Source organism: Penicillium nucicola (assembly GCF_028828085.1).
Source record: "Penicillium nucicola strain IBT 29836 chromosome Unknown utg000013l, whole genome shotgun sequence".
Lineage (NCBI taxonomy): Eukaryota > Fungi > Ascomycota > Eurotiomycetes > Eurotiales > Aspergillaceae > Penicillium > Penicillium nucicola.
The window spans coordinates 480,862-506,338 of NW_026643137.1; the positions used below are offsets into that span (position 1 = coordinate 480,862).

The following is a 25,477-nucleotide window of genomic DNA, read 5'->3' on the forward strand; positions in this document are numbered from 1 at the left end:
CGACCAGAATTCATTCGTTTTACCCGCTCCTCAAGGCTATGGTAGCTACCAAATCTAACAAATCGGAGAAGCTCTATGATTAGCTCACCATCAGGAAACTCTTTCACCCTTGCCAATATCCGTCAATAAATCGTTAGGAGAACGAAAGAGTTGCGTGGGAGTAGCAAGCCAAATTGATCACCAGGATAGGCTGAACGGGCTCGTCCAGCCTGCGCATATTCCGGATTAACTGCCAACCACAGTGCTTGATAGTGCCCTCAAAACGTATGGTGGGAATTACACTAGCAGCATACCTATTGAGTCTTGAAAATACAGTGCAGTGTAGCAAAAGACTAGGCTGGTGAAACCAAATATGCAGAGACGGATTATTGCAGATGGCGTTTTATTTAGTTCTTGAAAGATTCGATATGCTTCTTTTGGCATGCTTTTTGTGACCGCGCTGCTCCTCTGCGGTTTATTTCCTGGTTTAATTGCTCCACGCCCACAAGCAGCTGAGAGGACAGGACAGTATCATATTATGCTCTGGGAAACCAGGCGAGGGCTTTGACTATCACTGTAGCAGCTCCAGTGAGGCAGCACTACGCCCCCCGAGATCTATTTTTGCTGCACTTTCACGGCAGATGGCAGATACAAAAGAACTACAAAATACCTTTTCAAATAATACTCATCATGAGCCTAGTGGAGACAATCAGGTTGCCTACTCAATGTCAGACAGCTCTTTCTATCTGAACGGTCTTCACACATGCGCTGTGATTCTGTGGATTCATAGCCCAGCAAAAGAAATGCTTCCATTCAAAGTAGCCTATGTCACACTTTTGATGGCTTATTTTCTGGTCTTGTAGCCAGTCAGGGATCTGAAGCGCACGCCAGATAAAACTCCCGTTGCTCATGAATCATACTGGGCACGCCAGAGGGACAGTCAAGCACCAGGACTCTACGCGATGTTCATATAACAATCGTCTATATTTATGATGTCCGGCTTCTCTAGCCGTGGGATTTCTGTAATAGCTGACTCTCATGAGAACCCCAATCTGATCCCACCTTGAGCCCTTTGTGACCTTCAACCAATCATGTATGTGACTACACAGGTCGAGTAGCCCGGTCACACTAGGTCTCCAAAAGCCTGACTAGAGCATTTTTTTCGGTCGTTACCGCAAAGTGCCCCAGCATCTGGACGTGTGGCAGAAGTCCACGTACTGGGTTCCAAGCCTCAACCGCCAGCGTCAAATACCACAAGTGAGCGAAACGGCGAGTCGCGGCACTTTGGTTTGTCGAAATCATCCATTGAAAAAAGACCCGAGAGTCGATGCTTACCCGGGTACTCTTGGACAGTGTGAAAACTGCTTTCTGAGAAAGAGCCGCGGGTGGTTCTTGAGATCGGTGTTGGACAGCAGCATGACCTGCTGTCTGCCGATTTACCAGCCACATCGAGGCCGGCGCTCCGCTTGAAGGCCATACGGACATGCTTGCCGTTTGGCCTCGCAGCTTTCTTCGATGTGGACGCAATCTTTCCAGGCGAATTTGGCGTTCTCAGATCAAGACTGTGCTTGAGAGAGGGCCAGGTCGGCCGAGTCTCTAGCTCGGAAAAGGTCCTCTCGTCCCGAATTGCAGCCTTGGTGGGCGGGTCTCCTTTGACCATGGTAGCGAGAACAGGGACGGAGGAGCGTCAAAGACGGAGAGGGATTGAGAAGAGGCAATGATCTGGGAAAGTATATGGTGTGATCACAATCGATTTGGATGGCCTCTTTTATATTCGCGAAGACTGTCCTCAGCATGGTCCGTTCTCCTAGTCTAGATATTGTCCATTGTTATTAAGATCGAGACACATGATTGATATCTAGCCCCACCGGACAATCTCATTCTTTGTACTTCCAAAAGGTACCACGGTGGCCGTCCTTTCCGTCTTCAAGCCCCATGCCCTTTTTCTTTCGTAAAGACCAAGTCAAGCATGATCATCCGGTACATAAATCGATATCAATGAGAGTGCAATTGCTGCTTGTGCAATTTTCACCATTTCTTAGTCTGTCCAGCTTTCTGCAAAGAAGTGGCAAAGGTCGCCTATCACAGATTGAACTATTCTTTGTGACAGCTCGGGTCACTAGCGATGTTCGCCTTCCTGGAAGTATCCGCAAGAATTAGCAAAGATATGCCAGGCAGGCTGCGTTCCATTCTGTGTTAGGGTGTTAGGGTGTCAGGGTTTCGGGTATCGGGTTTCGGGTATCGGGTTTCGGGTTTCCGAGACAAGCCCAACCCCAACCCTAAGCCCTAAATGTAATCCAGGCCAACTAGTCACCTGAGCTCTTTCACTGTCCAGAAAGCAGTATGGCGATGAGAAGCTATTGTCTAAAATTTATGCGGGGATTATACCATATCAACTGGGAAGGGGGCCGCATTGAGATGGGTGTCTGAATCGTGTTTGTCCCAGCGACCGGGACTCAGTTTGGTTCTGCCACACGTTGCTGTCTAGATCCGAGCAGGTTCTTTGTTATCACATACAAAAAGCACATGAACAGCCCCAGGATTGCCCAGCAAGGCCATAGGTCACGACACCACCAGCGCATCAAGTGAAGCCACACTGTCCTGGCCACGATGTTAGGCCCTTAGACTGTGCCGCGCACTGATCAAGCATAAGGTGCTCGTGAATGGGGCGTCGGCTAGAAGGGCGCGGCGTTGTTGAGCACCATTGCGTGTTTCTACTGGCAGTTTGAACTTTCCTGCTGCCATTCTGCCTGACACTTTCCAAATCCATACCGCTCCCTCGTAATGCACGAGCGCAATGCCTACTTCAATCTATATCACAAGACTGCATCTCGTTCCGGCTGGGATCAAGCATGTACCTATCAATTGGCAACCCTGGCACGTTGTCACGTTCTACAAACCAGGCCCGCTGTCGGTTAGCGCAGAACCTCCACACTATTACGAAATACCGAGTGACTCAAGCTTTACAAGATCCATTTAACGATTGTCTTGCAAACTCTTTAATAACTTGCTCCAAATGCATAAGAACAAACGTGAAACTTCCCTGATCATGATGTATGGGTTCTGTGAGGACATAGCTCCAAGTCTCGTCCTGCAATAGGAAGTGGCCGCCTGGCTCGCCAATTATGGGCAATGCTGTTGTTCACTAACCGGGATCTTTGCAAAAGCATGTGGTATTGGTGTGGTGTCTGTTGCGGAGAAAATTACACTTGAAGTACTCCGATGCGACACACGAGGCGCTTGCACCTGATTTTCTACGTCTAGTCTGTCAATTCAGGTCCGAGTCCAAAGCACGGCCAATCGCCACCATGGGCTGCCTGCATGGACAACGAGGAACAGCATCGCAATAATCCGTCATCCGGCGATACATAGGTCCCGTGCGACAGCAAAAATCGCAATCACAATACCGCAGAGAAATTCAAAATCTGCAGTTGCAATATGTTATACTAGCTAGGTCAGTACGGTATCTTTGTTCGTAATGATACCATGTGTTGGGCGGCGGATGAGCCCACACCTTCCCCACCACCCAACTGTAATGAAGCTCTTCCTGAAGCATTGATCGAAACCCGCGCGCTTCCCATAGCGGTATTGACCTTAGCCTCGCCATCCAGCGTGTGAAGTGCGACATTTCTAGACAAAAATGGTCCCGCGCCACTCTGACAGCCAACTCCTTCAACTCACCCATCAAGGCGAATCTTGGATCTTGAAATAGCATGCGAATGACTCGCAAAGAAACGCTTCCCCAGTTCTTGTATGCTCTTTTAACGAAGTGGCGTCGTGCGTGGGTCAATATTGCAAGATCTCTGCGCCTCATTCCATACCAATACATCTCAATATCCAACTTGACCCGTCGATGCACGTAGCCTGTAAATGCATCAGGAAAGTAACACTGGGAAGTCTGATACAATTTGGAGTAAATGGCGTTGTCGCGAAACGTTTCCTTGCGTCTCTGACCTTTTTTTCCCCTCCGGTTCCGTTTCTTCACGCGAGCCACCATAATTCGAGCATTCATAGTGACCTGCGTGGCTTTGAGACTTTATAATGGGCTAGAAACATCATTCAAAGTAAACTTGCCAAATTTGAAAGCCCGAGGTAGAGTAATTTCTCTTGTCATCTCTTTTTTCCAGTGCTTCATACTGTCTATTCCCAGCGCTAAGTTTGCGACACTTGGGCCAATGAACCTGGTGGCTTTTGCAGTAATCGGCTGTCCCTTCATAGAGAAGCACCGCATCATGTCCTATACAAGCGTGTTGACTTTGCAAATCTAATGCGCGGCTTCCCTGAGAGGTTCCCTGCTGGTCTGCAGCCGGGCTCTCAATTACGGCAAGTCGGTAAATTGTGGGCTTCAGTAATGGGTCAGGTCTACAAAGTAGAATGGCCGTGCACCGATCTTTGGCACATTCCAGATTTGGGGCAAGAACCTGTGGAAGATGTAGGACAGGCTATACCGCAGAAAGAAACCATTGGCTGTAGTAGTCATGCTACTGCAATACGGCTAGTAGATGATATGTCCGTCCTTCTATGATCGCTCACAATATAGGTACACTAGCAACATCCAGTCAACATGTCCAACTCCTCAAGTAAAGGAAAAGATTCAGAAGTAAGAAAAGAAAAGAGACAGAAGAGAACGAGGGCACAAAACACGAAAAAGCCAAATTTGAGCATGGATCTCAGCAGCTACCTCGAGGCTTCAGGTCACCACACTGCGTTGACCTCGCCCAGACGTGTTTGCACAATGACTCTCTATATATCATAATCCACACTCATTACCCCGGCTGCCTCTAACGCATCGTCCACGGCGGACGTGTATAGTTTGGCATTTTCGAAGTGCACAACGCCATCCCACATCAGGCGATAGGTGGAGCCTCTGACATAGCAAATCAATGTCTCCTGTTTCCAGGCTCCAAATGGATTGTGTCCTCCTGTCTCCGAAAAAAGCGGCTCCGCAATCGGCTCAACATGCTCGTAAGTTCTCCTGTCTAAGCAAAATGTGGCCAGATGTCGGCGCAATCCCTCCACAGCAGGGTCTCCTATCAGGGATCCTTCGTAGAACACCATGATTCACCAGTGGTTCATCGGCCTGAAGAAGCCCCCAACGACACGAAAAGAGCTTTTTCCTTTCAACCCGTCGAATGCTGCTGATTGTTCCACCAGTAGCGGGACGCTGTCTCGCTCATTGCCCTCCCCGAGGAATCCTACCAAGACGACCGTGGATTGAATCATGAAAAAGGCAGCAGTCTGCACAGCTTCAAAATGGTAGCCAATGTTTTGATCTCGTACCAGCAATGTTGACTGGATATGCGGATTGAATTTATTTATAGCTGTAAGCAAGACAAGGAAGGAATGAAAGTCGGCTCTGTCAAAATGCCTCTTTCATAAGGTACATCTGCGTATTCTTTCATGATCCATGACTAATTCTGTACTGCGCTACGGTTTTAGTCTAAATGTAAAGAAGCACTAAATGGGGTAGGCAAGCGCGACCGGAATTTGAACTAGCGCGGGTTGGGCTTAAGGTATCCGTCGCAATCCGCCGCGGCATAAACTTGCAGGTTCACCAGCTAGTGGACAGGATTCCTTGGGGCAATTCTTTTTTCTCTCTGTGCGAAATCCTTCGTACAATGCGCAGCATAATACCGCACCATTATGAGAGTCGTCACAGGAAGGCTGTTCTATGAGGGATAGGAGCTATTCAAGGTTTATTTTCCTTATGCATAAAAAATGCAGTCTCGAAATTTGGGCGCGTTCGGAATTCATGCGGCACTTTTTCCCATGCGTCTGTAAAAGAAATTTTGTAGAACTCGAAGGGAGGGTCGCGCCATGGAACCCCTCTTATCGAGCCATCAAAGAGATGACGGCTCTTTGGATCATGTGTATCTCGTCTGTATTCGGACCATCCTTGGGTTGAATGCAGCCTCTTGGTTCTTGGAAATTTGCGGATCGACATAGTCAGCATTCGGGATCAAGCTAAGCAAGGGACACGTGTTCTACATGCCTGATTCTGGTCGATGAGCTGGTCCAAATGGCTGCTGCACCTTTTGCAGATTCTCGGGGCTCTGGTGGTGGGATTGGGAATGGTTCCAAGCAATTATGTTGACCAAATATCCAATAGCCCACAATAGACAGCAGTCACAATTGTATTGGGCACTGTAAGACAGCGTGACATCTTTCCGTAGGCAGTAACATGCCCTCGATGAGATATAAATGACAGCACAAGGCATTGAAGTATGAGGCATAAGCCCTACGCGGCAATATGTCGCTGCCTGTCCTTGCCGCTACGGCCCACTACTCGGTCGTCCTCATTATCTATATGCATATACCACTTATCATATAAATGGGGGCAGTCATTCAGACATTGAGGTCTAGGGCCTTGGAGAGCATTAGTTTTCGAAGTATGATTGAGTAAACAGGTGTGGTTTATCTTGGAGTCAGTTGCTCTACTTGACTGAGCGCATCTGGCCAAGTGTGGACTCTTCGCTTATTGATATAAACAAATGAATGGCTTGAACATGGTGGCATCTATTGGAAATATAATTATCCAAAACTAATGGAAATGTAGACTCAATTATTTGAAAAACGCTGACTGAGCTTGTGATCTGAGTAGCACCAAGCTGAGCAAGGAGCAGTGGATTGAAGCCATCCACGCGCTACTAAGATACATGTCTCTTTTATATCTTTTGCTTTTACTCTTTCCTGGATCATTTTCAATTTCAACCTAGATTGGCCGACAAGCCGACTTTATGCTTCGGTTTCTGGCATGTTGACATAGCACTGGAGCTGGTGTCGTGTAATCAATGGGGCAGTTAGATCCCTACTTTGATACGCGAGTACTTCCTAACCATCGTCTCATACAAAACTTTGTCTAACATTTACCACCCAGTTTGAATCAGACAGTCAACATCGGTCTAGAAGCCCGTGAGGCCAGCTGAGTCTTTGTAGATATACTGATAGCTTAGCAATCATGATAATTTTGAACTTTCGGTTTTGGAGAGTACCAAATCAGCTGGTGTGCATTAATGGCAAATCTGCAGCAATCTTGAGCTGTTCTTACTAGGATATGAGCAAAGTTGGGATATGTCTTCCAGCTGATGTTTCATATGTGGCCACCCAGTTGCAAAGCCAATGGCTTAGCGACCGCTGCTTTTTCTATTTGAAAGGCACTCCGCGCGTCCAGATTGTTCTAGGTGCAGGATGGCCATCATGAGACCCAGTTCCCGAGCTAGACTAAACCGAGTTATTCCCATCGCAGCATTGTCCTTTCCCGTCGCCGTGTTGATTTGCCTGGCAATTGTATTTGTCGGCTGCACGTCGCCATTTACGCCATTCAACTTGTACTTTATGAAGGTACACACTACCACTCTACAGGCTGCGGTGAAATATTGACTTCAATAATCAGGTAGATCTGAACAACTTCCCACAGATCGCTAATGCCGCGGCTCGACGTTCACCGGATACTGTCGGTATGGGCTCTGTGAATGTCACGTATGCAATGCAACAGTTTTCTAGAAATGCAAGAGAAGAGGCACGAAAGCATCTGCATCTAGCAAGGGGCGCAGCGACCATCGTTAGTCAAGTAAGTGATACTCTCGACACATTGCTCAACGACATCAAAGCAGATCTGCCCAGGTACTATCACGTTGGCCTCCTAAGTTACTGCGAAGGCCGAGACAATATCATCAATCGATGTTCCGATCCAAGCACTTCGTTCGTATTCAACCTGCGAGATATAGTTAGGTCTCTCACCGGAGAGATTAACGGGCTGTCAGCGAGTGGCGGAGAGGTCTATCTCTCAGGAAATCTACGCAGCTCACGAGCCATCATCTGCATATATATATCAGCCTATGTGGCAGCATTCTTGACATTGGTCTTTGGCATCAAAAGAATATTTATTTCTCGTGGAAGTGCATTGCTGGTGATCTCATCCCTTGTAAGTTCGCACCAGTCAGCGAGACACCGGCTCTACTAATTGGCGTAGATTACGACGATTCTACTCACCGTTGCAACTTCATGGTCAATCAGTCTATACTATGTCTACACGCAGCACATTCAGGACGTTTTGGGGAAATATGGTGCGCAGGCCAGTCTCGGAACTCACACTATAATTTCCACATGTATGGCAGTTGCCTTTTCTCTTGTATCAATTGGAATGAATATCTGGGTCACTCAGCTAAAGTAAGGCAGCCATTGGAGCGAAGTCCGAGCAGAGCGCAAGCAATAGTTAGCAAGTCGGACATATCTGACACTTCAGGCATACGACTGCACCAGCTGCTTTGAACTGCTCTTACTGGACAGTCAGTCTGGGGTGTGCCGATATCATTGGAATGATGGGAAAGCACATTAGGAAAGTTTATGGTGCTGTATTAGACGGATAGTGCAATGTTGTTTAGCAGTAAAGTATTAGGAACATCAACCATAGAATCACACTCAACGCTTCAAATTCTTCTATATGAGAAAAATGGAAGGGAGGGAGGGCTTTTGTCTGTATTTGCAACGATTTCTGAATGTGAAGCTATACTCACCACGAGGCAAGTTAAGCAAAGCCAAACGCAGTCCACCACATTCCTTTCCGAGGACACTTAACCAAAGTCCCTCGTCGTTACAAGAATGCGATAAACAGCCAACCCGTATGACTTATCATTGGGTTTGCACTTGGCCATGGTACAAATAATTGATTCGGGAGATACACGCCGTCTTGGCCCGTGGGTAGCGCTACGCAGGCGAAACTATACAGCGGACTCGATACTAGGAACAAAGTACGTCTGGCACGAGCTTACCCCTTGAAACTGGTCTTTAGACTTGTAGGTATAAGCTTGTTCACCTTTGATATCAGGGATGAGTACCACAGACCGAGGCTCCAAAGATTGCCAGCAAGCCAGGTGTATCTGAGCCTACGTCAGATGCTGAGATGAGACCCGCTGAAGCCTTCGCCCGCAGTGAGCTTGTTTTGTTCTCTTTCACAATGATGCTACGAAAAAAGTCAAGCTTGTACAAAGTGTGAAGCAGGGTTAGGCGGTCCCGGGAGAGATGATCCTCAGTTAATCCAGTCGACACACGTGATATTACCAGCCCTAACCGGCAGTTGCTTGATGAACCCGACTCAGAGAAATAGACATCACAGCAGTAACAAGACCTCTTGGATGCAATGTAGCTAATTAATCATCAGAGAAGATTACCAGCGTCTTGTTTTCTCTCGCATTTCTCTGTACCGCAAGTCCGGGAAAGTTCTATGCTAATTTGAGGACGATAGCTGTTTCGCAGCCCTTGGGATACTTATTTGCAGGTAAACAGTTCATTTCTCATATCTGCAACAGAATGCCTCCAACAAAGAGCGATTGTGGCAAATCCTTTTGCTGTCCGTCATGATGATTGCAGCTGTGCATATGAACTAGGGGTTGAGCTTTTCGGTCAGACTTATTGAGCTATTAACAGACCTATGCGACGTATCTTACTGTATAAAATACAAAGAAAATGCAGGTCGCAAGTTTTCCTGTTCCAGAATGGCAGTAGTATCTCATTTCACTGGTGCTGATAGGGCAGCAGCAGCAAGTGACAGTCAGTTTGAATGGGGACGTGACCTGCCGCGGTGGTTTTGATCAATAGCTGCGACTCTATTCAGTTTGATAGGTGTATTTATCACTAGCAGCCAGTTTATGCAGCAGAGCTTACGCGAAAGTCATCAAACAATGCCGTTGGATGCTAGCCCTCGCCCAATTAAGTGAAAACAGCCAATGAATTTTATCAGGCTGTGCGCGATTACACTAACAGAGATAATACTAGGAAACGTACCCCAGACACGATATATTCTCTTTGTTCTCAGTGACAAGCAGATGCCTGATAGCCAAAGTCATAGTTTAAATGTAGAACGCGGAGAACTTATCATGATGATCTTGTTTAACAGTAAGAAACCAAGTACCTGACTGCGAATCTAATGATGACTGCTCATCTAATGAATCCAGTTGCGTCCGCGCGTATTCTTCAAGTAAATAATGTGAGGGATAGTGGTCTCCGGGGAAATTTCGCCGTATCTAACTATATCCCGACATTTCATTTGGAGTAAAGGAGAGATCTAATAGAATTTCCATGACACACTTATCAAGCTCTGGGAATAGACAATAGTACCCAACAAAACTCTAACACAACTGCTGGGCTAACATCTCCGAGATTGCACCAGTCAGGGAGGCCAGTGTGAGTACAATTTGCTCCTTCAGGAGTTATCATTCCGTTTCTCATTTCTCATTTCTCATTATGAGGTGCTGGCACTGTTACTCGTTCAATGTTCCGGAACATAGTGGCTCACCAGCGGTGAGCCTCGACAAAGGCTCAGCCCTCACATGCTCAGCCCTCACATGCTCAGCCCTCACATGCTCAGCCCTCACATGCTCAGCCCTCACACCCAAATCGGATGCTCTAGATTACTGGGTGATTTGGTCTTTGGTGGCTTATCTTCCATTTGTAAATTGTGGAGCTGCTCGCAAGGGCAATCTTGGCGGGTATATTGTCTAGCAGTGCCGCGAGAGCGTAGCCAGATGACGGCAGCATAGCAGACAATCTGTGACACAGCCAAAGCTAGCGCAGCTATCACCATGTTGCTGATCGTCAGGTCGTAGGCGAGATGTATTGCAAGGTTCAATACTCCGAAGAGGCCCGCCGTGAGACATAGTCTAATATCCGGAGTCAGCAACCCAGAATGATACTTTTCTAGGATAGCCGACCGTACCTGTTCCCTAGAAGTAATATTCGTGACCTGAGCCCCGTGAACGGAAGCATGAACAAAGGCAGAAAGCCACATGCGGCACATGCAAAAGCAGCACCAATGCTGGCATTCTCCTTGCTCAGATTGTTGGCCAAAGAGCCTTGCAACACCGGCGGGAAGAGGAGGAAGCTGCATCATAGTCAGTAGTGAAGAGAGATCGGGGAGGTCGCGCTCCGCCTACCTTGTGAGGAAGAGCCCTGGTGGTAAGAAATTGGCCGTTTTCCAGAACCACTGGCCACAAACTACACGCAATCTGTCTCCTTGCTCTATACTTTTAACCATTTTGTCGCCGTCTGAACCTCCGTACCAGGTGTTCATCGTCGGCAATATCGTTTACTTGGTAGAGTCACAACCTGTAAAACTATAGAGGAAGAGAAGAAACCAACTATTTTTTAAGTTTGAAACAGCAAGGGATGAGTAGGACTGCCAAGTCGCGCTTGTGCTTGTAGGTGACAAGTTTAGCTTTTCATCATTAGAACTGGACCGATCTTCGTTGCCTAATTCGGTTGATAGCAGCCTACCCTTTGCCATGTGAGCCCTGAGTCTAGGTTATTTACTCAAACCCAAGCTGAGACACTACACTTCACCTGCCGCCACCTACTCACTTGCCGGTTTATTTCAACATTTCTGTCAAATTCCCTCTATTCAATAAACTTCTTCATTGACATAACCAGCCATCTTTTTGACGAAAGCATTAGCTACATCTGCGTTTGTGTTTTATTTCATCTCTCTTTGCGTGTTTTTCCGTAACTGAATCGATTGTATTGCCCTGTCAGCTTCTGCCCTCCGCTTGGATGGTATATCTTTTTTCGTTGGAATTTTGAATAAAGAAAACGTCTCCTAAAATACTAAGACTTCAGGGAGAAAAGTGACGGTGCAACCGTTGTTTGGTTCATCTCCTTTCCTCACCCCCGTGGTCATGTTTAATGCCTGACATACAGCTCCTCTTATAACGACACTCGGTCAGCGCTGCTCTGACATATCTCAACCTTCGATTCATTTAGTTTGCATTACATGTCTGGGTTTTCATGATGCTACGCACATTGCGGGGCGCCTCACGAACAATAGGCTTCACCATAGTACTTGCACTTCTCTTCTTTCAGACAAAAATTATTCTATGTGATCGATCTTCAGCAACAAGGCTTGATCTCGGGAATTCCCATCACGGGAAAGGCCAAGATGCCGTGGATTGGTCGCGATTTGCGTACTCGCAATATGCCACCAACACTGCTTACTTGTGCAACTCAGTCATGATTTTTGAGACTTTACATCGCTTGCACAGTAAAGCTGATCGGCTCTTGATGTACCCGTTGAGTTTTTCGGCTGATGAGAATGAAAACGGGACGGAGAGCCGATTACTTCGCAAAGCCCGGGATGAATATAATGTGAAGCTAGTGCCTGTACGCGTCCAAACGGGAAACAGAGAAGACCGTACGTGATGTCTTGTTTGAACTTGAGAGACCAAATGAACTAACACAATCTAAGCTACGTGGTCGAAAAGCTTTACAAAACTCCTCGCTTTTAATCAGACGCAATATAGTCGCGTTCTTAGCTTAGACTCGGATGTTACCATGTTACAAGTATGTATACGATGAAGCATGGATCGTAGCTTTTCAAGATTGTATCACTGACGTTCGGCAATCTAGCATATGGACGAATTGTTCTTTTTGCCTCCATGTCCTTTGGCCTTCCCTCGAGCTTACTGGCTGGATCCTGATCATCGCGTTATGACCAGCTATCTTATGATAATTGAGCCTTCTGAGCTCGAGTTTGACCGCATCGTAACTGCTACTGCAACATCACAAACATCAGACTATGACATGGAGATCGTGAATGCCATCTACAGAGACCATGCGCTCATCATTCCCCACCGACCCTATACCCTCTTGACAGGAGAGTTCCGTGAGGTTGTCCACGCCAAGTATCTTGGGAGTTCACGCGAAGTTTGGAATCCTCAAAAGGCTCTTATGGAAGCAAAGACCGTCCATTTCTCCGACTGGCCGGTTCCAAAGGTCCGTATCCCTTTGGGCCTTTTGCTGTGCCCAAGAGATTATTCGAGTTCATCCTGCTGATAGACCCTGTATAGCCTTGGGTTGATTTCCCTTCCAACGCTATGAATGAGCACAAGCCTTCTTGCCATTGGAACGTAACAAGCGGTGGAGATGATGACTGTCGCGACCGCGATTATTGGCTTGGAATCTACTTTGATTTCAACAACAGAAGAAAGGTATGTGGCTTTGCTGCGGCGCTGTTTGAAGCATCAGCTGACCGATTCAGAATGTCTGCGGTGACATTTAGTAGGTCGAACGACGTTGATCACGCTAGTGTTTTCTTGATCCTGTATTATTCTGTAGATCTAGCGGGCTACCCAATTCCGATCCAGGCAACAATGCTTGTGTCATTTTGCCCTGAGCTCTGGCTTGATTGACCGGCTCAGTATCTGTCAAGGTGATTTCGCCCGTAGCGTGGTTCTTGTTTTAGACAGTTTCAAATCGCCCGTTGCCTATCGTACCTATGGAAGCGGCGGTCCTAGGTATCCCAGAGAACCCAGGCGCCCTTCAGCTTTCCGCCGATCTCAATGCTTAGTGTCTTTCTATGAAAGTATTTGAATTTGGAAATAAGCAGAGGTGTAATTAGTGAACATCAATAATGTGTTGAAACTATTCTACGTACTGGAAATGGTCCATCCTCGTTTAAGGTGCTCACTGCTTTATTTTCCAGGACCCGCTCTTTGTTGGTGCTGATTCTTTTCTTACTTCTCTCAGTTGCCATTCGTCTCTTGTTCAATACCTTCTATCTCTCAGATATCAACTTGCGAATCAATGAAGGGTTGCAGAGTCTGCACACAGCCATATAAAGCAGCATGTACAAAAGCACATCGACCAAGCTCATCTTGTAGATTGGGACCAGCAAGTTCCACAGGGATGGTGAACCACAACGTTTTCAATGAAGAACGTGGGACCAGCGAGTCAAGCTATAGCACTTTGGATCACACTAGCGGCCGAGTATATTCCTAGGGAGATAATTATTCGGGAGGCCTCAAATGGCAGGCGCGACTATGCGGGGTTAATCTACAGAGGTAGGCTTACACTACCTCCAGGCCATTAGGCTTTGGCAGAGCAAGCCAGATTCTTCCGTAAATGGGCCTGAAGAATTGGAGTTCCAAAAGGATCAGATCAAATAGGAGACAGATAGTTACTCAGTGCTCAGCTAAGAGGACATCTGATCAGTCTCATCAACCAGGAGAGCCATATAGCTCGAGTCCTGTGCAACAGACTGTTTAATTTCGGTGGCGAGACAGATTTGATTATATATATGGTGCCGAAGTCCAAGGCTCCCAATTCAAACTCTTCCGATCCTCATGACAAGATAGTTGGGTTGTTGGATATGTGTGTATAGACTCGGAGAATTTCACACGACAAGAGCACGTAACACCCGGCGCAAGCCGTCGTAATCGGGCTCTTGGCCGAACCCAAGCCGTTTCACCGAGCGGAGGAATTTGCACAGAGGTTCCAATCCACCGCAAAGCTCCTTGGTCGTGATAGCGGATTTCTTCGCAAACATCAGATCTTTGGTCTCGGCAGGGAGGTGTTGCCAGGGGAGTTGTCCACGTATAAGATACACCAGGACATAACCAAGAGACTCCATATCGTCGCGCCGCGACACTGAATGACCACGATGACTGTTCAGACTGGCGAAAACAGGCGATCCTACCATTTGAGTGGCTTGCCAGGGCGCATGCCTGTGGGCCGTGGTGCCCCGATACCTTTCAGCAACGGCAAAATCGATCAGCAGCACTCGCTCTCGAAACTGATCATACACAATATTTCCAGGTTGAACATCCCGATGTATGAAGTTCCTGTTGTGTACAAGTTGCAGCGCACAGATCATCTTGTCTCCAATGCTCACAACCTCCTCCAGGGAGAAGAAAAGTCCGCTGCTTGCCAGTCGAGGTCTTCCCAATCTATGGTGCATGGTCTTGTAGAGACTTGGGCCCAGCTGCTCCATAATCAAATAGCATCGATATCTATTCTCACCTCTGTATCTGTATCTTTCACGGCAGTAGTCATGGACAGTCGGGATACCTTCACCGCGGCCCAGCTCTTGGTAGACACTGTATTCGTGGTGCAGTGTGTTGCCTTTCGGACTAGATGACCAGGGGATCCGTTGCTTTTTGATGGCGACTTTCTCCTGGGTGCAGTGGTTGGTCCCTAGTGATAATCAACATGGGTGAAAGTGCGGGACGAGGGGCCGATATTTCTACCCACCTAGATAGACATCGGCAACGCTTCCTTTGCCTAGTTCCCGTCCAGGTAAGCAGTCGAACGACCACTGGGCGTTCAGTCTTTTGATCTGCAAATTCGTGAGATCAATGCCTTCTTGGTATGATGCTTCTTGCTTTTACCAAGATTGGACCGACCTTTGATGACAGAGACATCCCTTAATGTGCAGGTAGAGTTGACTGTGAAGGGTACTTAGCCACGATAACTAGGCCTTGGGTCACGCCGGGCGAGAAGCCAGCGGGGGAATTGCGCACCAGTGGAGAAGGGGAATCTGAAGACTCGGAATATTTGGCGAGAATCACTCAGACGGGGTGTTTTGACCACATACCAGGCTTTAGGGAACTGAGTTATGATGACGTTGCTCCCATAGTTCTGCGCAAGGATTTCGCTATGCACCACGTCAACCCCGCTTTATCGTGCGCCTACCAGGTACGGAACGAGGAATGGACGAGCCGCTGCAATATAGCCCTTTCTTTGAACAGTCTCTGCTTATGGATCGATATCACTTTCCTTTGAATTATGGGTGGCTCACATCCCGAGCATCTAGGCATTTACGGCTGGCGCAATCGGCCTTGGGAATGCCATGGTCTTATGCTCAGACGGCTTCACAGTATTTCATTTTAGTGACCTTAAAATCATATCGGAATATAATGAGCGTCATGTAGTGCTTTGCAGACGTGGGTACCAGGACGAGAAATGGCATGGGATGGGACACCGCCGGATGCATATGACGGATGAAACATGTCGGCAACGTATCTTGGAAACGTTGTCTAACGTAATATCTAGAGATTTTCACATACACTAACCTTGTTGAGAAACCGACACCAGTCATAGACAGGAAGATCAATAAGGCTCTGCAGCCACAGTCTGGTAGTTTACAGCTGGGAATGTTGATATCATGGTCTTCCTAAGGCTTCACATAAGGTTTGTGTAATGATATTTTCCCATTAAGCTTTTGAGGATTGGCATTTGGCTTACTTTTTCATAGAGCCAATACAGATGTTCAGCTGCTAAATAGCAGTCCCCTCTCCAATGCCCAGAATGATCGAGGTACTACAGAGTGGTGGCTGCAAAAATACTCCTAAATGCGTGAAGAGACTAAGTACCGGAACTGGCTGGACCCTGTATGATAGGTAACAGCATTTAATGCGCATACCATCCAGAGCTACAACTATTTGACCAGGGACGTCATCGGTCTGTCGCCCATTCGGGCCGTTCATTTATAAGAGGGACAAACTTTCCCCCATGAAACGGAATCTGAACTTTCATTGCATTGCGAAAGCTGGCTTACTCTCTATATATCAGCGCCATTTTTAGCAGTTAAACCAACCGACCCAACGGGCAAATTGCCGTCAATGCCACCGACATCTACTTTGGAGCCCATAGAATGATTTAATCAATTTAGCTATGAGATGGAACGAAATTTACCTTTTACTGTATCGGACGAGAAGAAAGAGAAGAAGATTACTTCATATACTTGGGATAGCAATTCTTGGAACCCGCGAATAATCCATACTTGTCGCTGACGCAGACCAAGGCCTGATCAGCGGCACTCATGATGCTCAGAGTATCTATGATGATCATAACTTCGGCGGGAACTCTGATTTGATCTCCACGTTGTTTGTCCACTTTCCCTCCCGTCTTCTGAAATTTCCACAATATACCAGGCACATTCTTCTATCTCATCTAGCAATTTCTGAAGATTCCTCGTAGGCACGGTCGGGTTTTGATATGCAATGTGCTTTGTGCTGGTGAAGGAACCGGTGGTAGGTTCACAAAAGAGCATACTTTGCAGTCTTGAGAGTTCGCGCAGTGCCGTTTGTAGATCGGGAGTGGTCTGTAGAAGGTCGCCAAAGCTGAATTTATTCTCGCAAATATAACCTCTGAGCTTTGCGCAAGCATCGCGCGAGTCCTTTAGCGTGAAATCCTCGTCTAGGCGTTGCGGGTAATTAATTTCAATTTCCGAGCTTGACGACCGACAGAATCTTTGTAGGAGTCCTAAAGTACTGTTGTACAAGGCAACCTGGGAAACCATTTTCTAGTGTGGCTCGAACTCGAACTGTTGCCGCAGCGCTTAAACATGGCTTCACACCGTCCAAGTAATATGTGTTCGCCCCGAGTGGTTCAATTTTGCCCATCGTCGGATACTTTTGGCTTTTGGCACATGTCAGAGTCATACTATTTTAAGAGGTGATTGACCTTCTCTCGTGCATTAAGCTGGGTAGCGCTTAGGTAGCACAAGGGCCGACCCGCTCATGTCTGATAGCGGAAAGCTGTTCTTTTTGCAGTCATATCGGTCTGCCTGCACAAAACATTTAGTAGTCTATTTTTACTGCAATCTAGATTACTGTTCCCAAAGTCCCATGTGTCTCAATCTATAGTTGATCTGTTTAGTGGTAGGTCGCATGGTGGTTTCCGTGAAGCCAAAGGATTTTCTAATCTTGACATTACTTATATCGATGAGACTTTTTTTCTTATCCGGATGGAGCAAAAATACGATCCGCACTCAGTTCGTCAATGGGCTAGTCTCGCAAATCCCCTTCGCCAGCCTGGTCAACTCTCACGTAGACTTTGACCACTGGAAAAGACGAAGATTGGGGAATTTTCAGTCGATTCTCTGAATACTCGATCGAGCCTCTACATCCTTGACAGATACAAGCTCTTTCGTCAATTCCACAATTCTTAGGTCAAAAAACGCGCAGTAGTTGTTTAACATAGCTGACTCGCGAGCTTTTCGTATGGCGCAGGGCTCTTGCTTTGGGCCTGTAGATTCCGATTCATTTAATCGCGGGTTACCAACTATAAGTCACGACGGATAGAATTCCAATGCGAGGGTAGTTTCTCACTCCTTGCTACGGCATCATCGCAATCTCTTTCTTCTGGATCCCTTATCCACGTTCCTTTGTTTCCAGAAGTTTCCTCTGGCAAGCTTCTAGTAGGAATGCGTGACCCCTTTCTCGCCTAAAGATGATGGGCCGTGAAGTCCATTGTAGATTGTGGGCAACTTGCAGGGGATGTTCTCCACGAGTGGACAAGAGATGTCTGGTAGCGGCTAGTCCAAGGCTCAACAGCGAATCAACCAAAGTATCTGTGATCTGCCAGTCGGTGTTCGCAGTCTTCTCACTCAGCTTCACGCTGCCCTGCGCTTGGTCTCGCCGTGGAGTTTGTGGCAGTGTGTCTCTGTACAGTCGGATTCGTAACAGCCATCGGAGACAGCGCCAGATGAACATCATATCCTTTAATTCCTCCGACGTGAGCCCTCCTGGGTTACCAGTGGCAAAGAACTCCGGAGGATTGTCGAGAACCTCGCTTTGAAGGCTCCCAGGCTGAGTGTTAGTGCCAAATCCGTTGTTGCTATGGATGGTATGTCCTTCAAGCCAGGCTTGTTGGCCTTGCCAATCTTCCTCGCGTCCTTTGCCAGAGCCGAAAAGTCTGCAAAAGGTCCAGACTCGCCAGAAGGCTCGATGCATGACGTTCCATCGGGGGTCTTGGTAGTTGTCTAGGGCCAACTTTAACACTGACCACCGCGTCTCATCTAATGAAAGTGCCGCTGCTTCACATTGTGTCAGAATAGCTCCCGTTATATATGCGCACGTGAGGATCTCGTATTCGTAGTGATCACAATAGTCTTGAGCGCTCAAACAAAGAGGCCTTTCTCGGAAAGGTGACACTAGATGTAGGAAATAGCCCTGTGATCCAGGCCGAAGTACCCTTCCTGCTGGTGTCACAGGCAAGCCCATTTCTCGCAATTCGAATTGCTCCGGATGTGACCGCTGTAGGACAGATCGGATCAAGCTGAGGCCTGAGGAGATATTCTCCAGCTGAACCCCATTGCGCGTAGCTAAATCAAAAAGGTCACCTAAAGACGCAGCGTCTTGTAATGTAGTCACTAATTTTCCATCAAAATGGGGTCCGACTGACGTATGTCTAATTTCGTTCAGGCCAAGAGTTGGCCCGGGCCTACCTGGCTCACTACACGGGCGATATGAAGGCATGCCTCCCGATGAAGACTCGAAGCCTTGGCTATGCCCTGTATTCTGTTGGATGTCGAGCCCCAAAAGAAGCTCAATACTCTCATATAGCTCCTCCTGATTAAGGAATTGGGATCCCGTCGGACGCGCCAGGCACCTATCTTTACCTGTCCGTGATGCGGTTTGGGATACACTCAAAGAGTCTTTCAGCAACTCTAGATGACTGACATGGGGGTCAGACATATGCGGATCAGAAGACTGCGGCGGTTGCTGGTACCGGGCCGACATCAAAGGTGAACGCCTGCGGTCAATGTTCCCATGGACTGGAGGGACTCGATACTCTGATTTGTCTTCAGGGCTCGTTACTACCCCTTGTGGCATCTCAGTCTCACACGTTCATTGAGGTCCCAGGCACCGGAATATTCAAGATCTGCAGGTGCTCACGACTAGCAAGTAAATCACACGGAAGTCTGGTCTAGTAATTCTCTCAGCATTGAGTTATTTCCTGGAACATAGAGAAGGGGGCTTGAAAGGGAGAATAATTCAAATCCGATTGAGCTATTTTTGAAACATGATAAAATAGGCGTGGTGGGTGGAAATATCTCACCGGCCTGAGACTGTTACGCGCTTCGACAGAATATGGACAGTTGCTTGTCGGTCATCACAAGTACAGCATCCATTCTCTCGGTGAAGCCCTGCGTTTATACGCGCCAGGGATGAGCCTGAGCTCCAATTTTCCTTCCAAGGCACGCGATGAGTGGGTGCGGTGAACCAGAAAAGCCACTGATATATATAAACGGGCCACCTAATCTACGGCGGCGGTGACCTTGTCTCTGATTATTTATCTGAGGGGATTTCTATTGACCTTTCCCGACAGTCTACGAGCAAATCGACATCTTTAGATATTGCCAAACTGCAGTGCAGTTTGATGACTGAATCGAATTTCTTAAATCTCCCGACCCGTCTTGATCTCCGCTCTATGTCCACTGATGGGGTCCTTAAATGCGACCTTTCTGGTGGGCTTGATCTCATTCAAGGCCATGCCTACCTCCCAGAGGAGGTCGGCTCCAAAGGAAGGATATTCTTGGGTCTCCTCGGCAAATTTGTGGTTTTGATCCCGAAGATATCCTTCAACGGAAGCCGCTGCCAAAATGCGACGGACCAGGTGCCCCTGGGGTAGATGTGATGCCGCTGCAATGTGCTGTGGGGTGAGGCAGTAAGTGTTGGTGTCCACGTGTCTCCAAAACCCTTCGGATTGAGGGTTTGGATGGGCAACAAGAATCTTCTTGATAAAACGAGCCATTTGAGGCTCCAGTCCGCTCACGCTGCACAAGTCGGCGAGTCTCACCAGCTCTATGGCGGCTGATATCTGATCTCCGGGGTCTTCTACATCAAATATCACCATGCGAAGGTACAACCATTGGATCAAGGCTTCGACGCTTTGTCTGGAGACAATGCCTTCCACTTTGCTCAGAGTCGCTGTCTGCTGCTGAGATCCGGGATCCTGCTTCTCAAGTATTGCGGAGAAGTACGACGACTCGGCGCAGAGAAGACCTTTAGAGACTGTATACTCGTGATCGCTGAAGTCGATCCGAATTTTTACGTGCGGGCCACAGTAGAGTGGGAGAATGCTAGTGCAGAATTCTATCAGGCATGCCATCTTGCAGTGGACATGGCTTACTTACAATGTTGCAAACTCCTTCGCGCTTTTCTTGGATAGCTCGGTCATACCGTGGTCTCTGCTGAGCCAATAGATGGGATAGCAAGGAAAGAGGGCGTTCGAGAGGGCATTCAGTGTAGGGACTGGAGGTAATGTATAGTCAGGTGGAAGGTCCTTGAAAAGCTTCCAAACAATGTCCATGGGCTACAAAAGAATAACACATAATTGTTTAATCAGTGCCAAATTTAGATCCGAGACGTAATGTGCCAGTGTGGTGCGAGATGCATCGGATCCGCTACGCAAAAACTACAGTCACGCCAACAGAGCGGAAGGCATGGCATAACTGTCTCAGTCAGGGGGACCTTTGAAGTCTTTGACAACGACAACACTTGCGTCAATTTCGCTGATCTTTCAGATGTCGTGAACAAAGATTCGTTAGAATGCAGTCCGAGATTGTCAATGCCAGGTATTGTACTGCATATATAGCTCAATAGATGGTAGACAAATCTAATTTCTGCGGAAATCTATCGAGTTAAAGCTGTAAGCCCGATGCGCTTCATCAACGGGATCTGGGTACGGCTTTCAGATAGGTGTGCCTTTCTGGTATGACTCTGCGATTCCAGACTCTTACTTCTTTTCAGTTGCGCACATCATGTATCAAGACAGCTTGGCATTGATAGGGATCACTGGGGCGACCTTGTGATAGAAGAAGCCTTACAACCTCCCCCATACTCCAGCTTCCCGGGCCACTGGTCAACCAGCCTACGATGTGTGTATTGCGGGAAGCGACGGTCACGCGCCTACTGCCGATGGCATGCGATAGAGCCATCCAGGTTTCCCCGAGATGGGCTTTGCTCTCGGCCAGTCTGCATCTCATCGAGGCCCTCACGTCTTTACGCTCCATATGACCTGATAGCCGAGTTGCCCCCATAGAATGGTTCGTTTCCGCTTTTCATTTGATTATCTTGATAATCGGCCTCAGGAATAAAACTAGCTGATGCAACCTGCATATACTAGATCCCGCGCATTAGCCGAGGAAAGTCCACAGAATTGCTTGATGAGCGTGGGTGAACCAAGGTGGTTGGACTGTGCAAAATACTCGAGACTTGCTTTAAAGTCAAAAATTGCTCATTAGTTTATTCCTTGATGTCGCTCAAAGATTTGGGACTTCTGCTACAGCAAACGTGGAGCCGCCCGACGAAATATTCTAATTATGACTTGCATACCAATCTTACGATGCCTGTTTATTATTTCAAACCATGTTTCTATTCTGATACTCAACCAGTGTCATCAGGCGCATCCATTCAGTCATTGACATACGATATTCAAATCCTCTTCTGCCTTCGTCCCTGAAATCCCTGGAAGAACATAAGTAGTGACGAAAAGAAGAATGAAAGAATGAAAGATTAAAAGAATATTCGCAGCCTTTGATCGCCATTTTGACTTTGACTATAGACCTAGAGAACCGTATATTGCAGTGATGACACGGTTGGTGTCGTGGAGACCGACATCCTTCAGATTCGCGCCGCGTTCAAGGGTGTCAAACAGCTTTAAGGACTCGGTTTAAATAAAGTTTTCTAGCTCATTGTGAGATGCCTCGTAGCCTAGTGGCGAAAGAGAGATTCCAAAAAGTAGCCATGCTCATATCAGGGAAAATTCGATGCATTAGCAGGAAAGGTACATGTATCTGCTCAAATATTGCTGTGAACAGGACACAGATCTGACCAAATGTCAGACTCAAGCTAGGGATCAGGATCTCTGTTGAAGATCCGGCTACAAATAAAACGGCTGACGGAGCGCCTCGTTACAGTAGCACCTCCAAGGCTAAAAAGAATATATAAGCACCGTATAGCTGCATGGAGTGAATGGCGCTAGAAGCACAGATTGAATGAGCACAGCAAGAGCTGAAACTTGCATGCTATTTCCTATTCGTTCTCCGCACTTAGGGATTACGCAATCACCCAGTCTGATATACTACCTTCTACCTGTCACGGTTCACAACGAGCTCTATACCGAGATAGGAGTGCTCTAAACCCGATGCCAAGATACAGACAAAAGCTTGCCTCACACACAAAGATTGGATTCCGGCTACCAAGACAAACGCGAGTCTTACAATTTTGACCTTGGTAATGTTACCCGATGACGCACACAAAGTTATCAGTCTAGAATATTGATTAAATCTTGAGCAAATGGCGATGGTAGCAAGCACATTGGAACATTGAATCAGAGTTTGCTGCAGCCACAAATTATAGAATCGTCGAGGCGTACAGCGGCAGAGAAAACTAAACGCATTCAGTCTCTCATAGTCAGATACCGATCTTGGTAGTTACAGTTCATTCTTCTTTACGATGTTCTTTCATATGAATGATTAGATGTGGCTGCAAGAACCAATCTGGCAATGCAAGGCACGAGCACGGCTTGAATAAAGCGACGGAAATTCAAAGTTCCGTAAATCTGCAAACTGCAAACATGACTACGGTCATAGAGTATCGTTATATCAGCAATGCTATATTTTTCAGAGTTTCGCAGAGAAAAGGAAAAGGCTTTGCGGCGAATGTCACATTCGGGAAGTAGTCAGTTCCAGAACCATCTCGCAGGCATCTTAGGTAGTACGGCGACGTTTATTGCAACTATCGGCCAAATGAGAGCCGTCCCGCTTACGAGCAGTAGAGTGAGACCAGAATGGCGGATGTTGCAGGTACATCAATTGCATCAGAGACAACGGGGCCCCGCTGATAGGGTGCGATGTTATTCCGTCAACAGTGAGACCTATGTCAATAGGCGTATCTAGAGAGCTCACGTAAATCGTACAGTACAAAGGGATCGTGTACGGGCGCGTCAGGGTACCCATAACAAAAGATGCATGTTCTAGTTTCTCACCGAGTGACTGACATATGTCCCCATCTTCGGGCCATCGGGACAGAACTGCTAGTTGGACGCAGTATTGTCCTACATTGGAGTTAAAGGTTGGCGGTGACAGCAAAGCAGCATAGAAACAAGACGCAAGCATTGCAAGCTGTAAGTGAGAAATGCTTTGCTGGACTTGAGGGGACTCCATGTATTGTTCTGTCTCCGTGATGAGATCTGCAAGGAAGGCTGCGTCATCCAGTGCAATTGGCGGTTTTCTCAACGACGGCTCCACGCGATAATGTTTACCATCCCTTTCGGCTCGATTGAGGGCACTGGAAAATTTTCCATACATAGAATCGGCGTCCACTACACTGCCCAAACCACAGCCTAATCTCGAAACCCATTCTGGAACGAGATGCTTTATCCATCTCCGCGAACGGCTTTTGTCCGGGCACAGAAACCGACCAGTCCCAAAGCTTACCGAATAATCAAGTAGACGGCTGCCTAGCATAGAAAGCTCATTCAGCTCCATCATTGCCACCCAAGCAGGGCAATTAGCAGCAAAAGCCCCATCCTGAAGTCCGTTCACTGGCTCAAAGACCAAGGGGGCAGCACAGCTTGTGGCAATGCTACGTAAGAACCAGAGAAGATCAGCATATCCTATCTGGGAACAAACCAAGGCCATGGTCATCAGAGTAACGGGAAACATACGCTTGCCACAGGGGAAGATCGAACAAGCTCTCTGCTTTGTATTTTCCGTGTTCTACCTCGCGCACCACGTCTCCGTAGGAACGGAATAAGCATAGTTGTGAATCGAAGGTTGCCGACGTGATGGCTACACGTACAACATCTGGTTTCGTTCTCACTGTGCTCTGTCGCATCAGGTCATTTCCAAAGGCATTTCTGAGTATGTGGCAAAATACATTCATGTCATATCGTGCCCCGGTCTTGTGGAGACGGAGCAATCTTCGCACAAGGGCTATTAATCCGCGGTTCTTCATAAATACGTCACTTGCCGTGGAGCAAAACATCTCAATGCAATACGACAACGGCCATTGCATAAGACCAAGCGCAGCGCTTATGATTGAGCCTGCTCCTCTGACCGTCAGTTGAACCTCGTTTATGTGCACAAGACTCACAAGGCCCAACTCAACGTACCTGTACTTGTACCGACTATGAGATCGAAAAAGTGATGTACGGACAGTGCCTCTGGAAGGCTCGCGGTAATAGCTCGAAGAGCAATGAGCGAGACTATTCCTAAGACACCACCTCCATCAAATGTTGCGACTCGATAACCGGCCTGTAACGGGCGAAGCCGTAACTTTATGTCCACCGGTGCATGGCATGCCGGGCAGGCTTTGAATTGGGCCAAAGTCGGGTGCCCGGCATCATTGGGTTGGATCCCAGAATAACGCCAGGCGTCGCGCTCGCATAAGCTGTGACCGCAAGGGAAAACGGCCCAGGGTTGCAGGCTCCATGGACACATGCAGCAAAATGGCTTTCCTCGGACTTTTTGTAGCCCCAATTGCGCATCGTGCCAGAGATCCGTGATCTGGAGCCCCATTTTTGAGACTACATCATCTAAAAAGCTGCTAAGTCCTTTGTGGGTTATCCAGACACACTGCTGAACGGCACAGTGCCACGCTTGTCTACACAATGGCCCATATATGCTTGCAACGAGCTCTGCGGGGAGGAAATCTAAATGCACCAGCATACTCTGATAAGTGTGGTGTGGGCTCTTTCGGTGGGATAATACATACCGTGCGGGAGGAGGCCGGCATCCTCCAGAAACATCTTTGCAAAGACCGGGGCCAAAACGCTGTTCAAATCGCTATCGTGATCCATGGCCTGGAGCCATTGTGATAAGCCGTTATGTTTTTGTATCTCTTTTCCGGGCCATATCCGCTTTCGAAACGCCATTGGATACCAGGTGGCGCCCCGCCTTGGGCTGCTAAGCCTCGGCAGATCTTGACGGTATGCTACA

At 47.6% G+C, this 25,477-nt stretch overlaps 7 protein-coding genes across 7 annotated transcripts; 1 reads left to right on the forward strand and 6 right to left on the reverse strand.

Annotated features, from left to right (window-relative positions):
- Window positions 1-1,210: 1,210 nt before the first annotated feature.
- Window positions 1,211-1,639, reverse strand: N7511_011376 (uncharacterized protein; the record flags this gene model as incomplete). The annotated part of the gene is made up of 3 exons (XM_057133753.1): window positions 1,211-1,261; window positions 1,315-1,370; window positions 1,420-1,639. 3 exons carry the CDS (start codon window positions 1,637-1,639, stop codon window positions 1,211-1,213), a joined length of 327 nt encoding a protein of 108 aa, XP_056978710.1.
- A 3,083-nt stretch (window positions 1,640-4,722) lies between these two features.
- N7511_011377 (uncharacterized protein) lies at window positions 4,723-5,037 on the reverse strand (the record flags this gene model as incomplete). The annotated part of the gene is made up of 1 exon (XM_057133754.1): window positions 4,723-5,037. One exon carries the CDS (start codon window positions 5,035-5,037, stop codon window positions 4,723-4,725), a length of 315 nt encoding a protein of 104 aa, XP_056978711.1.
- Window positions 5,038-11,979: 6,942 nt separating this feature from the next.
- On the forward strand, window positions 11,980-13,027 carry N7511_011378 (uncharacterized protein; the record flags this gene model as incomplete). The annotated part of the gene is made up of 5 exons (XM_057133755.1): window positions 11,980-12,160; window positions 12,215-12,309; window positions 12,376-12,741; window positions 12,816-12,956; window positions 13,007-13,027. The coding sequence occupies 5 exons, from the start codon at window positions 11,980-11,982 to the stop codon at window positions 13,025-13,027; spliced, it is 804 nt and encodes a 267-aa protein (XP_056978712.1).
- A 1,113-nt stretch (window positions 13,028-14,140) lies between these two features.
- N7511_011379 (uncharacterized protein) lies at window positions 14,141-15,167 on the reverse strand (the record flags this gene model as incomplete). Its single annotated transcript, XM_057133756.1, has 3 exons — window positions 14,141-14,940; window positions 14,998-15,082; window positions 15,150-15,167. The coding sequence occupies 3 exons, from the start codon at window positions 15,165-15,167 to the stop codon at window positions 14,141-14,143; spliced, it is 903 nt and encodes a 300-aa protein (XP_056978713.1).
- A 2,733-nt stretch (window positions 15,168-17,900) lies between these two features.
- Window positions 17,901-19,226, reverse strand: N7511_011380 (uncharacterized protein; the record flags this gene model as incomplete). The annotated part of the gene is made up of 1 exon (XM_057133757.1): window positions 17,901-19,226. One exon carries the CDS (start codon window positions 19,224-19,226, stop codon window positions 17,901-17,903), a length of 1,326 nt encoding a protein of 441 aa, XP_056978714.1.
- Window positions 19,227-19,929: 703 nt separating this feature from the next.
- N7511_011381 (BTB/POZ domain-containing protein) lies at window positions 19,930-20,643 on the reverse strand (the record flags this gene model as incomplete). Its single annotated transcript, XM_057133758.1, has 1 exon — window positions 19,930-20,643. One exon carries the CDS (start codon window positions 20,641-20,643, stop codon window positions 19,930-19,932), a length of 714 nt encoding a protein of 237 aa, XP_056978715.1.
- A 2,602-nt stretch (window positions 20,644-23,245) lies between these two features.
- On the reverse strand, window positions 23,246-24,178 carry N7511_011382 (uncharacterized protein; the record flags this gene model as incomplete). The annotated part of the gene is made up of 1 exon (XM_057133759.1): window positions 23,246-24,178. One exon carries the CDS (start codon window positions 24,176-24,178, stop codon window positions 23,246-23,248), a length of 933 nt encoding a protein of 310 aa, XP_056978716.1.
- Between the last annotated feature and the right edge of the window lie 1,299 nt (window positions 24,179-25,477).